The 15,819-nt window shown below is 40.8% G+C and overlaps 1 protein-coding gene across 3 annotated transcripts in view; it reads left to right on the forward strand.

The window, feature by feature from the left end:
• The window catches only part of abat (4-aminobutyrate aminotransferase), a 49,417-nt gene that overhangs the window by 24,956 nt on the left and 8,642 nt on the right, over positions 1–15,819 (forward strand). For all 3 annotated transcript variants that reach the window (XM_003459391.5, XM_005464936.3, XM_025906717.1), the window contains 8 exons: positions 5,223–5,272; positions 5,990–6,070; positions 9,045–9,137; positions 10,184–10,246; positions 10,374–10,437; positions 12,324–12,472; positions 13,720–13,857; positions 15,007–15,174. In XM_003459391.5, coding sequence (XP_003459439.4) covers positions 5,223–5,272; positions 5,990–6,070; positions 9,045–9,137; positions 10,184–10,246; positions 10,374–10,437; positions 12,324–12,472; positions 13,720–13,857; positions 15,007–15,174 — 806 coding nt within the window. The remainder of the gene's footprint in view (positions 1–5,222; positions 5,273–5,989; positions 6,071–9,044; positions 9,138–10,183; positions 10,247–10,373; positions 10,438–12,323; positions 12,473–13,719; positions 13,858–15,006; positions 15,175–15,819) is intronic.

A 15,819-nucleotide genomic window follows, 5' to 3' on the forward strand; every position in this document is an offset into this window, starting at 1 on the left:
TCTCAAACATTCATCCATCAGCCACACAACACACAACATACACCATAACCCTGATGTCTTATCACATAATGAATTTCTTCTCACGAAACCAAATGTGTGCCATGTTAAAACATCAGAAACTCAACAATCAGCTCACTCATTCAAGACCCCTCATCAGCATTCTGTTTTCTCCCAGGCTATGATGCAATCATCTGTCCTCCCATAATGTTAGACACTAGTCTATGTATCACTTACATCTTACTAGTGACTTGGACAAGATGACAAACAGAATCTCATGCTTAGATGCTGTCTGGTCTTCATGACTATCATTGTATGTGTATGTAGGGTTAGTATGGTTAATGCATTTTCTGTTTGTGTGTGTATTTGTGTACCTTTCTCATTTTGTGGTCCAGACTCCTTCTCAATTTTTCCACTCAAAGCAGTCAGTTTCCTTTTTTCCCAGGATTGCTAACCCAAATTTTTGATTTGATTTAACAGCATTCCTCTGTGTTCTCACCTGCTCCTCTCACTCCGTTCTCCTCTCCCACTTTGCAGTCCAATGGCAGTCAGTTTTCTTCAGCTTTGTCCTGTGTTTCCCACTGTCTCTTCTTGCCATTCCACTCCAAACGTGGCAAATGTAACTCAGACAGTCTCCTCAAAAGTCATCTTCACACACAGTGAAGTTGCAGCTTGCTGGAAACTCATCTCCATCCATCCAGGATGATGGGTTTTCTTTCTCTCTGATGCTGTTTGCACACACTGCTGCTGGACCTCTCTGCTCAGGACTCTGCTGTTGTCTCTTGGCTTGCTGTCAACTGTTGATGTTCATGCCTGTACTTCTGGAACTGCACTCCTTGTCTTCAGGCAGAGGTTAGCTTCCGTGGAGCTTGCATTTTCAGGATGAGGAACCCATAGGAGTTAAGCTGTAAACACAATTGAGCCAAAAACTCAACCTGAGTGTATCCTAATGATGTTAAACCTATAATTTTCTTCCGACTGCTGCACATGGAAAATTGATCCAGGTCTGCTTTCACCTGAAAGTGACAAACTAAGACATTTTCATTATTCTCATCACTGCTTAAACAACACATCTCTCTCTGGTTTTTGAACTCTCATTTCTTAAAAACAGAAAGTGAGATTGTAGTTGTTTCAGGCTGAGAAATACCAAACACTCTTCATATTATCATTGTTGTTTTTCCCCATCAACACAACTATTTCTTTTGTGTCCATGGGGGCAGAAAGCGACCTGCAGAATCATCTCTGCCCCAGCTGGAGACCGCTTCACACACATACTTTCACACTCCTCCGGAATGCACACACAGTGACGTCACCTGCTTTTCGACAAAACAAAAAAAATGATGCTGATGCTATAAACGCCTTACACACATGAATCAGGATGCAAGAAAAGCTGCTGCCCATCTGAGGTGTGAGGAAGAAACTGAACTCACAGATAGCTGCATGCTTGAGTTATCATAGCTCTGTTTCCCTCCCTCTGATGCGTTCTCAGCCAGCTCCTGTTCTGCAAATGTGTAGCTTGCTCATCAGCTTAGAAGTGACTGCATACCAAACAACAATCAGACTCACTCACACAGACCACGTCTGGCCTGCACTCGCTCACACACAAAATAGGCCTATTGCTTGTGTCTACACGCACAGCTAGCGCCTACACGCACAGCTAGCGCGCACTGTTGAAAGCACTCCAATGCCCCAAATGGCGGAGATTCCGAACTCTCCTCACGGCGGAGTCACCGAACCTAGGTTGTCTCTACGCCCCAAATGGCGGCAAAGCCTGCGTCTCTCTCTCATGCGGCTAGCGCACTCCCGTACCTGCGTTTAATGCACAGTCACGTAGCTGCTCTCTAAGGCCTTCTGTACTTACTGTTCGTGTTGCTTTTCGTTCACGGGAAGAGTCTCTGGATCCCGTCAATCACCATCCAACCCGAGGGGAGTTCAGACGGTAACTCACCGGCCTGGTGACAAAATTAAGGACCAGGGCTTTCATCAGGCGTCCCAGACGTCTGGCTGCTAGCAGACTTCGGCGTTTCGTCTCCCCCTCCTCAGTGGACGCGATGTGTTGGGCTCCGGCTCGAAGAACCAAATAATTGTTCTAATCCAGCGGGGCTTCCACAGGCCCCGCTGGTTTAGAAACATATTCTCATTAACGACAAGCAAGAAAACAAGACAAACAGCTTTAACCGGTTTTTACTTGCCAGCAAGGCAGACTGGTCAGAACCAGGCTCTTGGAGCTGAACGCTCCTCACCTGTCTCCTAGCCAGCATCAAATAAACAGCCTTCCTTGCTGCCTTTTATTGAAAACAGTTACAGTACACACAAGCACCACCCATTGTAACCCCCCCCCATGGTTCTAAAAGATAAGGCACTATGTGTGTATGTGTGTGCACGTGTAAGCACGTGTGTGTATGTGTCTGTGAGAGAATGTGTGTGTGAGTGTGTGTGTGTGTGTGTGCATGTGAGTGTGCGTGTTTGTGTTTGGGGGTGCGTTTGTGTGACCTCCTGCTCACCAAAAGGGTCATAAAAGCAGGAAGTTTACTAAACAACAAACAGAACCTTCAGATAGGATGTCCCTATAATAAAACACTACAGCCTCCCCCACCAACAAACTGGCTGGAGAGGTGGTGTTACGAAATCAGTTTCACCCCGGTTCTTTTTATTCCTCGAGGCATCCAGAGATCGCACCGGAACTCAGTAGTTATTTTCACAAAAACCTTTATTCATCTTCATTCATCTTCAGTTAAACATGCATCTTCTAGAAGGGCAGACGTGCAGGGCCGGTCTCCCTCTGCAGATCCTCCACTCCTTTGTTTGTTACAGTCAGCTTTATAGAAGTGACCCCATCATAAAACCCCCATGGTGTGGTGCAAACTCTGTGTCTGTGTGTGTATGCACGAGCACGTGAGTGCCTGTGTGTGCGCGTACCCGTATGTCTATGTGAGTGCACGTGAGTGACTGTATGTGCGTACCTGTGTGTATGTGTGAGTGCACGTGAGTGAGTGTGCATGTAGGTGTGGGAGTGTAACAGTCAAAGCACTGTGTGTGTGTCTCTGTGTATGTGACTTCCTGGGGGTCATAAACATAATCTCCTCACCCAAGCTATACCAAATTCCTCTACAGAACATAGAAAACAGAGTTAACATATTACAAACACTGAGACTCCCACTCTGCATCCACTGGGCCATTGGCCTCTTGTTGTCTTACATTTACAGATCAGGTGGAGAGTCTCCTGCAAGCCTACTTCCAAGTTATGGCAATTATGAACTTTTATTAAAGGTACAAGCATCAGCATCAGCAATCCCCAACTGTAGCTTCCTGTCTCCTTTTATGACAGCAGACCCCCAGTGTCAATAAATTCCTTTCTCTCTAAACAATTACACACACTCAGGCCTACAGCTAAGCCAAACTGAAACACACAGACAAATCCTTTCCTATTCATCTGATCTACTGCTGGACCCTCTCATCTAAGCAAATTTAACACATTATATTCTAATAATTATTTTCATGTATTCACAGTGGTCAGAGACAAAGGAATGTCTTTGATCATGCTGCTTTAACTAAGACTTACAAATTTAAGTAACACAATGACAACATTTAACAATTTGACTCCAACAGAATTACATTTCCATTTCAGATTTTCTTGGAAAAGGTGGTATAATACCACAGTTTTAGGTCAGAGTGTAATTTACATTAAAATGATTAAAAACAGGAAAAAAAAATATTTAAAAAACAATTGTAGTCTAAAGGAACAATTTATGTCTTGTAGAGTTTTGCTCTACAGAATTTGTGTTTATTTTGGCCATTTTTAGAGGATATGAATGATACAACAAAAACATTTCTTTCACTCATAATGGTTAGTGTTTGGGTGAAGCCATTTATTATCAAAGGTTATTTTTTACCCTTTCTAAATCATAATGACACCAGAAATTTCTTTGATGTCCTAGTTCTTAATACCATGTAGTGCCTCCTTTAATTGATGTTAAATGCCACTGATTGAAGTCTTTTGTGGTAGTTGTGGATGGGGCACTTTATTAACTCAGATGGTAAAGCTGCTTATTTGTCAAAATACCTGCAGGCCCTGTAAATTCTTGTGATGTCTTACGTGGACTGCACATTTGAGATCTCCTCAAAGTGGCTCAATGATATTAAGGTTAGAAGAGTGACCATTCATAGCTTCTAGGCTGATGAGTACAAATTGTTTTCAGTTTTTTTCTGGTAACATGCTGCATTCATCTCTCCTTCAATTTTGGCCAAGTTCCCTGTGCCTTAGTAGCTCACACATCCCCGAAACTTCAGCGATCCACCTCCGTGTTTCACATTAGGATGGTGTACTCTTCATCATAGTCCTGGTTGATCTCGAACATCAGTTCTGGTTTCATCGAACCAAATGTTTTTGTTCGAGAAGTTTGAAGGCTTGTCTCCATGCTGTTTATTATTATACGGTCTTCCTTACAATATAAAGTGCCTTGAGACGACTGCTGTTGTGATTTGGCACTGTATAAAGAAAATTGAATATAACTGAATTAACATATTGTAAATGGACTGTTTTGTGGCATTGGTGTAGTAATGGCTTTCTTCTGGAGTCCTGTATGTCATCTTAATTTCTTTGGGGGTTTTTTTATTTTATTTTTTTGCATCCTGAACAGTTTTTCTGGCAGCCAAATCTTTGTTTGCTTGGTTTCAACAGAATCCTACATTTCCAACTTCTTAATTAGAGTTTGATCCCTGTCCTATTCTATAAGGTTCAACTATCTTCTTCTGCAGAACCTTTGATAATTTGTTTTCCTTGTGGCTTGAAATCCAACAATGTCAGTGCAGCACTGGATGAAACATGTAGCGGTCTGTGTGAAGCCCAGGCATTCACTGACTTTTCATACACACACAGTAATAACAAGCAGATCACAGGTGATGATGGTTACCTCTAGTTATCATGCCAACACTGCCAGGGTATGTAAACATTTGGGTAGCTGTCATTGAAAAAGGGCAGATCGGTGAAACCATTTGATAATAAATGAGTCAATTTTCATACACTGAGCTACTTTGCATTTCCACTGTGGTTTGTCTAACTGAACAGTATGTTTGTCTAACTGAACAGTATGTGGTTTATATGTAGTTTATTTGTATGCTTTCCAGTAAATCTAATAATACTTATTTTAATAGCATATTTGAAGGAAATGGTGTATGCAATGCGCCTCCCTTTGTAAAACCATTCCCGTTGTTTGCTCCTATAGGCTATAACCACCCTGCTCTCCTCAAAGTGATGGCCAATCCAAACAATTTGGTAAGTGCTCTCCAGATACAAGATCGTTTCTTTTATCAGGAAAAATAAAGATATGGAGCAGATGGCAATGCAGTGAATGATTAAGTATACAGCAGTCAAAGGAATTGCATTCTGTGTTTTATACAGACAATTGTGATTTCCATTAGAGCAGTTTAGGGTAAATTTTGCTAAGCTACCACAGTTCTGACATTATTCAACAGTTACAATCTTTCCTCACAATGCCACTGTGTGTAAGCAAGCTGGACAAAGATCATATGATGATCTTTTTGTGTAGAATTATCATCCATGATCTTAAACACAGTTACCTCCATAGAACTCATAGATCACAATTTTAGTTAAGCGTATGGTTATATAGATAGATTAACCTAACAATTCAACTCAGGGCTAAAGGGCCATGACTCAAACCTCATTCTGTTTTTTGTTTTATTCTAACTGTCCTGACTGGAACATGAAAGTGACACCTCCAACATATGTATGTGTCCACTGAGTGTTTTCATCATTTTTATGTCTAATATTGAGCTTCCTGTATGTTCTCAGAGGAGAGGTGAGGTGTAAAACAACAAATGGTTTTTAAAGTGAAAGCAAATTTTAATATTTGTTTTGGTTTGGGATTTAACAAGTAGGACATATATGTAAGTACATGTAACGTCTTTTTGAAACAGTCTGAACAAGACTCTGCGTATTTGCATGTACTAGATATTTTTGTCTTTCCTTCAGAGTACATTTGTGAATCGGCCAGCCTTGGGAATCCTGCCACCAGAGAACTTTCCAGACAAAATCACTGAAAGTCTTCTCTCGGTGAGTGTTACGTTCCCCTGAGGGGTCTAGGCGGTGAGGGGGAAGTAACAAAAAGTGTCCGGGTCAGAAAAGGAGACAAGGCATAAGGGTTAAATTAAAGAGTTTTATTAAAGTAGCTCAACTAAAAGAGACGGACAAGCCGCTATCACCATTTAAGAAAACAAACAAAACTCAGGCGTTGGTCAATAAAGTAAAACGTAAGCCAAAAAGAAAGAGAGCAGCTCACTAGCTGCAAACACCGCAAACACTCAGCTCACTAGCTGTAACCACTCACATGGCACTCAGGCCCAGAGCTCACCTTTCCCTGGGCTTAAATACTTTTAATTACTGACGAGAATCAGCTGTGTAAAGGAGAAAAGGTGGCACCTCAGGCAAAAGAGATTGATGGACACGCCCACACAGGCACCTTCAGGAGGAGACCCTGCTAGGGCCGTAACACCCCCTCCCATAAATACAAACCCATGGTTTTTCAAATTACGATAACCAAAACGAAACATTTAAGTCCATAACCGTTTCATGACCAAACTGCAGGTTTTCCACCTACCAAACCCCATAGCAACGGTTAGGCATTTCCTGTGGAAGCTGCCAATCCCATCTCAGTGGGTTCACAACATTGACAGAGAGTGGCCCCTGACCCTCGAAACAGTGTCCCATGTGATAGCCAGGGCTTCGAACCATCACATGTGGAGAACCCAGCAGGCAGCTAGCAGGCTTTACTGAAACAGACATGTTTGTTAGCAAGGGGTGCAGGTCTGAGTGGTGGTGTTATACATGCGCTGTCCACCTGCAGGTCATTTTGAGGAACTGGGACATTGTCAACCAGCAGCAGCTTAGGGCTAGTTGACCTCTTACACTGACCACAGGACGCTACTGAGCAATTGTGCTCCAAGTTTAGCCTTTCAGTAGGCCTGGCAACCTTGTCGGTTTGAGAACCACAACTGACCTTTCTCAAAGCAGGCCCTTTTTGCTTTGAGTGGGCTTTCTGTTTGAGTATCAACTTCAAACAGTTAGCAACGAGGTGTCCAGGTTTGTGGCAGAAGAAACAAAGCTTCGTTTTGGGTCTCGAAACCACAACTTTTTCAGCCTTGTTAGCTGGCCCACTCTCACCTCTCCAAGATGTACTATGGCACAGAGGGATATCATGTCCTACAGCTTTTGTTTTATGAGTTAGCTTAAACTCATCTGCCAGTATGGCAGCTTGCTGTAAAGTGGAAACCCTCTGTTCACTCAAATAAAGAGCAATACACTCAGGCACTGCATTCTTAAAGTCCTCCACCAGCACAAGTTCACGTAACAACCCCAAATTGTTAACCTGGCTCGCAGAACACCACCTATCAAAAAGCTTTGCCTTCTCCCTAGCAAAGTCAAGGTAGGACTGACCATGTGCCAACTCCAAACCTCGAAAATGCTGCCTATAGGCTTCAGGTACAAGTTCATAGGCTTGGAGAACAGCACTTTTAAGCTTTTCATAAACTAAGCAGTCCTCCATAGACAAACCAGAACAAACCTCCTGAGCCTTACCCGTGAATTTACACAGCAACATCACCCCCCACAGGTCTTGAGGCCACTGCAGTGTAGTTGCTATGCGTTCGAATACACTGAAGAAACTCTCAACACTGGATTCACAGAAAATGGGAACCAGGTGGATGTTATTGCTCACAAACGAGCCTCTAGACACCTGTGCACTAATAGCTGTGTCATCCATTTTGGGGGCGGAGAAGGCTCAGCAAACACACCCTGATTAGGACACCACCACACCCCTCTGCCAACTCAGAGACAACTGAACAATTAACAGAAAACTACACAACTTACTTTAACTGACCAACTTACCTCTTACTGCATACACGTTAAACAAACACAACTTACCCAGTTCCTAAGCACACCAAACTATACCTACCTATCTTCTGGAGCGTGCTGGGCTCGAGGCAACTTGAAAGGCAGAACTTCAGCGACCGGAGCCCTGAATTGCCTACCCCCAACAGGGAACTAATCCCCACCCAGGATTACTCCGAAAATAAGGAAGGCAAAACAACAAAAGAGTGCCCGAAGGAAGAACTCAATAAGCTCAGCTGGACACTCACCTAACTTAACTGGGTAGTTGGGAAAGTTGTGAATCTCTAAAGGTAGAAAAAACAAGAATCAAAAACCAATTCCAACTCAAAACTCCCTTTTCAACAATCCCGGACGAGCCCCCACTTGTTACGTTCCCCTGAGGGGTCTAGGCGGTGAGGGGGAAGTAACAAAAAGTGTCCGGGTCAGAAAAGGAGACAAGAAGGCATAAGGGTTAAATTAAAGAGTTTTATTAAAGTAGCTCAACTAAAAGAGACGGACAAGCCGCTATCACCATTTAAGAAAACAAACAAAACTCAGGCGTTGGTCAATAAAGTAAAACGTAAGCCAAAAAGAAAGAGAGCAGCTCACTAGCTGCAAACACCGCAAACACCGCAAACACTCAGCTCACTAGCTATAACCACTCACATGGCACTCAGGCCCAGAGCTCACCTTTCCCTGGGCTTAAATACTTTTAATTACTGACGAGAATCAGCTGTGTAAAGGAGAAAAGGTGGCACCTCAGGCAAAAGAGATTGATGGACACGCCCACACAGGCACCTTCAGGAGGAGACCCTGCTAGGGCTGTAACAGTGAGAAACACACAAAAACTGAGTTTATCTTTTTTATACCCAAATTTGAGCTATCACACTAATATTTTTTCTGCTTTTTTTGTAAAACAGTAAATTTGAAAATTCCTGAATAACATCTATAATTACGCGCGCACACACACACACACACACACACACACACACACACACACACATATTTAGAATTAAAATTTGTGTATAGGTTGTTCTTAAATTATAGTTTTCATGTAACTGCATAATGTATTATGTGCCTTTATTGCTATTTCTGCAGATAATGCTAGCTGTGTAATGATAATAATGATAATCCTTGTTACTCCTACTTTACTTTCTGTCAGGTGGCGCCTAGTGGAATGACTCGTGTTCAGACAATGTCCTGTGGTGCTTGCTCCAATGAAAATGCTTACAAAGCTATTTTTATCTGGTATAGGGTAAGTGAGTACAAATTTGATTTAATTTGTTAACACCATGTTAAATTATTTCTGACCATAGTTCTGTGATGGTATGGGGGTGTGTTAGTGCCCATAGCATGGGTAACATCTGTGAAGGCACCATTAATGCTGAAAGGTACATACAGGTTTTGGAGCAACATATTGCTGCCATCCAAGCTGGGCCATCCCTGCTTATTTCAGCAGGACAATGCAAGCCAATTTCTGCATGTGTTACAACAGTGTGGCTTTGTAGTAAAAGAGTCGGGTACTAGAGTGGCCTGCCTGCAGTCCAAAAAAGCGCCCCTCCGACAGCCAAACCCATCTGTTCTCTGATTGGATAGTTAAATTTGTGATTGATATGACATTGACCAATCAGCTGAAAGGAAGAAAAATAGGGTCAAAATTCGTACTTGTAACTTGAAACTTGAAACTTGAGTGCAGAGCTTCACACGTATTTTTGTCCACATACAAATCTTTTTTACGCACACACAAATTCATTTTACACATACAAATCCTGATTTACAAGTACAAAATATTTATGACCACAATTTGAGCCCATAGATATAACCCCGTGGCAAACATGTCCAAGCTTTATTGGAACATGTTGCAGGCATCAAATTAAAAATGAGTGAAGATTTGCACAACAACAGTAAAGTTTAATAGTTTGAACATTGGATACCTTTTCTTTGTAGTGTATTCAATTGAATATAGGTTGAAAAGAATTTGCAAATCATTTTATTCTGTTTTTATTTACATGTTACACAATGTCCCAACTTCATTGGAATTGGGGTTGTAGTAATGTTCTGTGATGTTCTATTATCAGTAATATTATTTGATCATTACACTATAACAGACAACTGAATCCAAATCTCGGACAAAAACACAAAACCTAAAGCAAACTAAAGGTCACCACAGGAGATAGCTGTCCTTAAAAAGACGGTAGTGTAGAAAATGTATTGTATCGAGTAGTAAAAAAAAAAATGTAAGCCAACAAGTTGGAATTAAAATGAATTTAATCTCTGTGGTTGTTTTTTTTTTTACTTTAGAACAAAGAACGAGGCCAAAACACACCAACTAATGAAGAACTGAACACCTCCATGATCAACCAGGTCTCACTATTCATTAAGTTATTCACCACTTTCCTGCCATATTGGACTCAATATTTGCTTCTTATTTCTTGATGTTTGTCTTTTCTCTTGCTTAGCATGATTGAGTCCTTATGTCTTTTGATCTCAGGCACCAGGTTGTCCAGAACTCAGTATTTTATCTTTCATGGGAGGCTTCCATGGAAGAACATTAGGTATGTTAAATACTGAATACATTTTTGCTACTGTTAAAACAACAGCACTTAACAAATTAGACCACCGGTCACAACCCCCAAATAACAAACTGAATTCAAGTTTTTATACCCAAATTTGAGCTGGTATATTACAACTGTTTTATTGTAAAACAGTTCATGGATAATAATGCACTGGCACATTATAAGTACTTTTTCGTCTGAGGGATTGAAAACGGTCCAGGTAGTGATGCAAAATGTTCAAACAACCCAGCTGTTATCATACAAAAGCCTGTGTTATAAAAATAGAAATTTGATTATTAACACCTCAAACATGTAAAAATTGAAAGCTCAAGGGTCCACATGTAGCATTTTCATAGCTTTTCACAGATACACAAGCATTGTATGTATTTAATACTGTCATTGCATGATCTCAGTTTGAAACTTTAGACTCAAGTCAGTGTGCTGTTTGTACAACTGGGGAAATCATTATTTGATTTTTGCCTGAATTTTAAGTTTGCTCATTTAAGAAGAAATTAACAGTCTCTAATTTTATGGTAGTTTCATTTTAATGAAGAGAGACAGATTATCAACCAGGGGTCCAGAAAAATGAATTACATAAAAGTTGTAAAATGATTTGCATATCATTAAGTAAATAATTATTTGATCGCTACACAAAACACGATGTATTATTTGTTGGAGAAACCTTTGTTGGTTAGTACTGTACTTCTTGTAGTTCACTGGATTTGCACACATTTCAGAAAGGATTTTTGCACTCCTCTTTACAAAAACCTAAATCCTTTAGGTTTCTGACTGCTGCTTAGGAAATTGAAGCTTCAGCTTCCTCCAGAGATTTTCTACTGAGGTCTGGAGACTAGCTAGGCCACTCAATGACCTTTACCTGCTTCTTCTTTAGTCCCTTCTATGTTGCATTGGTAGTAGGCTTTAGGACATTGTCATGCTGGAAGATCTACAGGCCATCTTCAGTGTTCTGGCTTAGAGAAGGAGCTTCTCTTCCAAGATTTTACGGGACATGACAACGTTCATTGTCCTCTCAAAGCAGTGAAGTGTCCTTAGCAGAAAAACAGCCCTAAAACATAATATTTCCACCATAATGTTCTTTGGGTAATCCTCAGCGTTCTTCTTTCTCCTTATTCTAGTTTGAATGTGGCTTCGTCTGACAAAAGCACACAAGCCTTCTCTGCATCATTTAGATTTTTGCTAAGAAAACTGTAGACAGGCCAGTTGCTAAAGCAGGGAAACCTTACAAGCACCACAAGATTTTAATCCTTTATAGCTTACTGTGTTACACCTTTATCATGATCATGCTCTCCCCATGAGGTGAATGCAAGATCTAATGTGGAGCTTCAGACTGAGGGCGACTGATGGTCATTTTCTATTTTTTCTATTTTGGAATAATTGCACCAAGAGTTGTCACCTTCTCACTAAGCTTCTTGTTGATGGCCTTGTAACCCATTCCAGCCTTGTGGAAGTCTACAATCCTTCCCCACCGGAGGAGGTTTGAATGGAACAAACTGAGTCTATAGACCGGTGAACAGATAGCAAGTGAATATTAGTATCTATAATTGATTAATTAATTGTCTGCCAGATTTCAGTCAATCTCTGGGAACCAGAATTCTGGCTGGGTTGTAGGAGATCAAATACTTTCAGTCAATGATGTGCAAATTTATTCATTTTATTTAATGTGTTTTTCTGTATTTTTTGTTGCTATTCTGTCTTTTTTAATTAAAATGATACTGTTAGAGATTCTTAATTTCTTCGTAAGTGAGCAAACTTACAAATTTCCCAGTGGATGATGGCAATGATTAGACTTTTCAGAAAGATAAAACCAAAAGGCATATTCTAACTTTGTGGATTTGTTACTAATTCATTGCTGTTGCCTTGTTAAGGTTGTTTGGCAACAACACACTCCAAAGCGATCCACAAACTGGACATTCCATCATTTGATTGGCCTGTTGCCCCATTCCCCAGACTACAGTACCCACTGGATGAGTTTACCAGAGAGAATGCAGAAGAAGAGGCTCGTTGTTTGGAGGAGGTAGGCTGTATGTATACAAAGAGTAGATACTATATGGGCATATGCGAACAACCATAAGGTACAGACCAAAATGTCATCATGGGAAGCAACATGGTCTTTTCTTAATATATAACAGTTTTGATTTGAGTCGAAGGTTCTTAACCTATCAGCAGAACCGGTATCTGCTCCTTTGTGCAAGGTGGAACAGGACGAGCACTGCCAGAGCCCTAGGTATGCTTGGTGCAGAGTCCTAGGTTTCTTTTGGTACGTAACAACGCCCAGCCTCATGTGGCAAGAGTATGCAGGAAACTGCTGGAGAATGAAGGAATTGATACCAGTGAATGCCCCCCATGCTATGTTTCAGTCGATTCGACATCACCAGGTTGCATCTCAGACTTGCCCAAATCCAAATCTGGAAGAAGATCCTCCAGGACACCATGCATCATCTCATTGGGGGCCATAAAAATACAGAGTATCATATTGATACTGCAATAACACATTAGCTAGTCCATGTAATTATCAATTCTGAGGATGATTTTTATTTTAGATGTGATGATATCTCATGTGTTTTCAATTTGTTCTTTTCATTTTTTAAGTTTTTGAGGTTGTATTTTTGAAGTTTATGTAATTTTAATTTTTTCATGACATTACATGTATTGCAGTTTACATTAGAGTAAAACTGAAAATAAAATTGATCATATTATATTGGCACCTGTCAAAATATGGGGTATATTGAGCAGTAAGTGGACATAGTAACAAAAAAGTAGAAAGAAGACTGCCTTTTGGGTATGCAGTGGTTAGTACCTACTCCAAATGGTCCAACAAAAGGCAACTGGTCAACCGGTGCTAGGGCCATACAGTATTTGTCGCATGCTCAATGATGTGGGTAGAAAGCATTGTTCATTCCCACATAATAAAACAGTGTAAGCTCCTGCATATGGCTCTACATAGAAGCACACTGCTCTGGGTTTCAGTGAAGACACTGTACACTGTATGCTGAAAAAACTAGTATGATCAACCAATTCCCAACTTTAGGCATGATACCAGATATCACAGGACAAATTCAAAAGTCTTATGTCTGTTGTTTTAATGGTAAAAGATCCTGTACTGACAAAATGAGATACATATACTATATTATATTATATATACATATTATATTACGCAAATGCTTTAATGTTATGAATGACTGGTTTAAGTTATTTGTTACTATGTTACAAAAAAGTGCCATGTTGTGTGTGTGATGTTGGAACTCTTGTGTGCAACTCAAGGTGGAAGATTTGATTGTGAAGTGGAGACAAAAGGGAAAACCTGTGGCGGGGATTGTAATTGAACCGATTCAGGCCGAAGGCGGCGATAACCACGCCTCGCCAGACTTCTTCCGAAGACTGCGCAATATTGCACGCAAGGTAAGACACCAGCTTTAAAGGCAGACTAGTTTGTATGTGTCTTTAAAAAAAAGTTTTGGGCTTTTTTTCTAGATCTACTGTGATGTAATGTTGCAAAAATATTTTTAAAGATATGTATAGATATGTCCATGGGAATCATACAGGGGGGCAGGAATTGAAAATGTTCTCATTTGATCATTTTTGTCAGGAGCAACAAATAGCAACAAATATGTATACAGTTTCTTTGATAATGTTGTGGAAAGGCCCACATGTATTTGTCGCATGAGAAACTGGGACTGTTGTGGAGGCCTGAACTAATAAGCTGAATTTAATATTCTGATCAATATTAATTTGATATATTTATACATGGCTACTGGGAAGAGGAGATGATACAATTAAAAATGCAATGTTGGTGTTGTATAATAACAACACCAACGTTTGATCCCATTTTAACTAACATTCCCAAAAACAATTGTGAATATATGGTGATCATCACCGAGGGAGGATCTGTATCTGGATTTGTTCAACTTCATTACCCAGAGTGTTTTTCTTGTTTTGGAGTTTAGTTCATACATTGGTTCCAGTCAAATCGACAGCAATAGCTGCAGTATCTGCCTTTCATTCTGTATCTGAAGACACTGGAATGTACTTGCCTTTCTTTTCTGCTCTCAGGTCCTACACTGTAGCCTCTGTCATTGCAGTCAGCAAGTTGCAAAGTGCGACAAACTGTGTGACTGAGTGCTCATGCCCTTATGAAATTATCTATTTTACTTATAATGCCAACAACATGGTTAATTTTCACCACTGACCAACACAACACCTCCTTGTGCACAATACAATGCAAAAATAACAATTTAGGTTCAGGGTTTATTTTAGTCACTTTATCTTGGATCTGCTTTAAAAGTCCAATATTTTTCCTTGTTGTGTCAGCATGTCCTATTTCAGCCTGTCCAAGCATGCAGTTACCTCTGTGAATACATCATTCTCTGTCATCGTCCTTTTAATTGAACCCTTGTTAATCCACGTACAAAGAGTGGTATCTGAGCTGTGTCTCGGACATCACAGCTCTCATCCAGAACGAAGGAGAAAAAGTCAGAATTGTCTGCTTTGGAGTTCAGGGATTCAAAATTCTGGTGGAGATATACTGAGTATCTTTGCTTTCCCCCTCAGCATGGCTGTGCTTTTCATGTGGATGAGGTCCAGACTGGTGGCGGAGGCACAGGAAAGTTTTGGGCCCATGAGCACTGGGGTATGGACGACCCTGCTGACATTGTCTCTTTCAGCAAGAAGCTTCTGAGTGGGGGTTACTACCACAAGGATGAATTACAGCCAGACAAGGTTTGACATTTTTATGTCTGTTTTTTCTACAATAAAATGTCATGTCAGACACCAAAGCAGGTGCACAATGAATATGCGAATGATCCCAGGTGGAGCCAGCTTAAAACGGTTCTTTGTTATACATCTAATATCTAAATATAGTGAGGGAGCTAGTGTATATAACCATTATATAATGCTTGGTTTGGAACAGCAATGGCTCTATATTGTCCCAGAAAAGAAAAGGGGTTAAAATTGTATATATTTGGACATTCATGAATGACACATACAGTGATACACAGCAGACGCCCACATAGCAAAATTAATATGGCCCGGATCTGGCCCACACAATGTGCTTACACATGGCCCACATACCGCAAAGAATGACGGCCCTCTGGTGGCCCAGACCTGGTTTGCCAGAGGTGGCCCACACATGGGCCAGCACAAGGCCAGTTGCAGACACACTGGTGGTCCTGTGCTGGCCCAGAACAGTTTCAGCTCTGGCCCCAGATGTCGGCCTAATGTGTACCTTAATCAAGCCATGAAATAACAACATGTGCCAGAACATGCAAAACAGTGCAAAAGTAACATGAAGAAACTCTGTTCAGACAGTGAATGGACTGATTCTTATATGCTTTTCTACTCTCCCGGATTACTGAAAGTGCTCTA

Source organism: Oreochromis niloticus, linkage group LG4 (assembly GCF_001858045.2).
Source record: "Oreochromis niloticus isolate F11D_XX linkage group LG4, O_niloticus_UMD_NMBU, whole genome shotgun sequence".
In the NCBI taxonomy this organism is placed as follows: Eukaryota; Metazoa; Chordata; class Actinopteri; order Cichliformes; family Cichlidae; genus Oreochromis; species Oreochromis niloticus.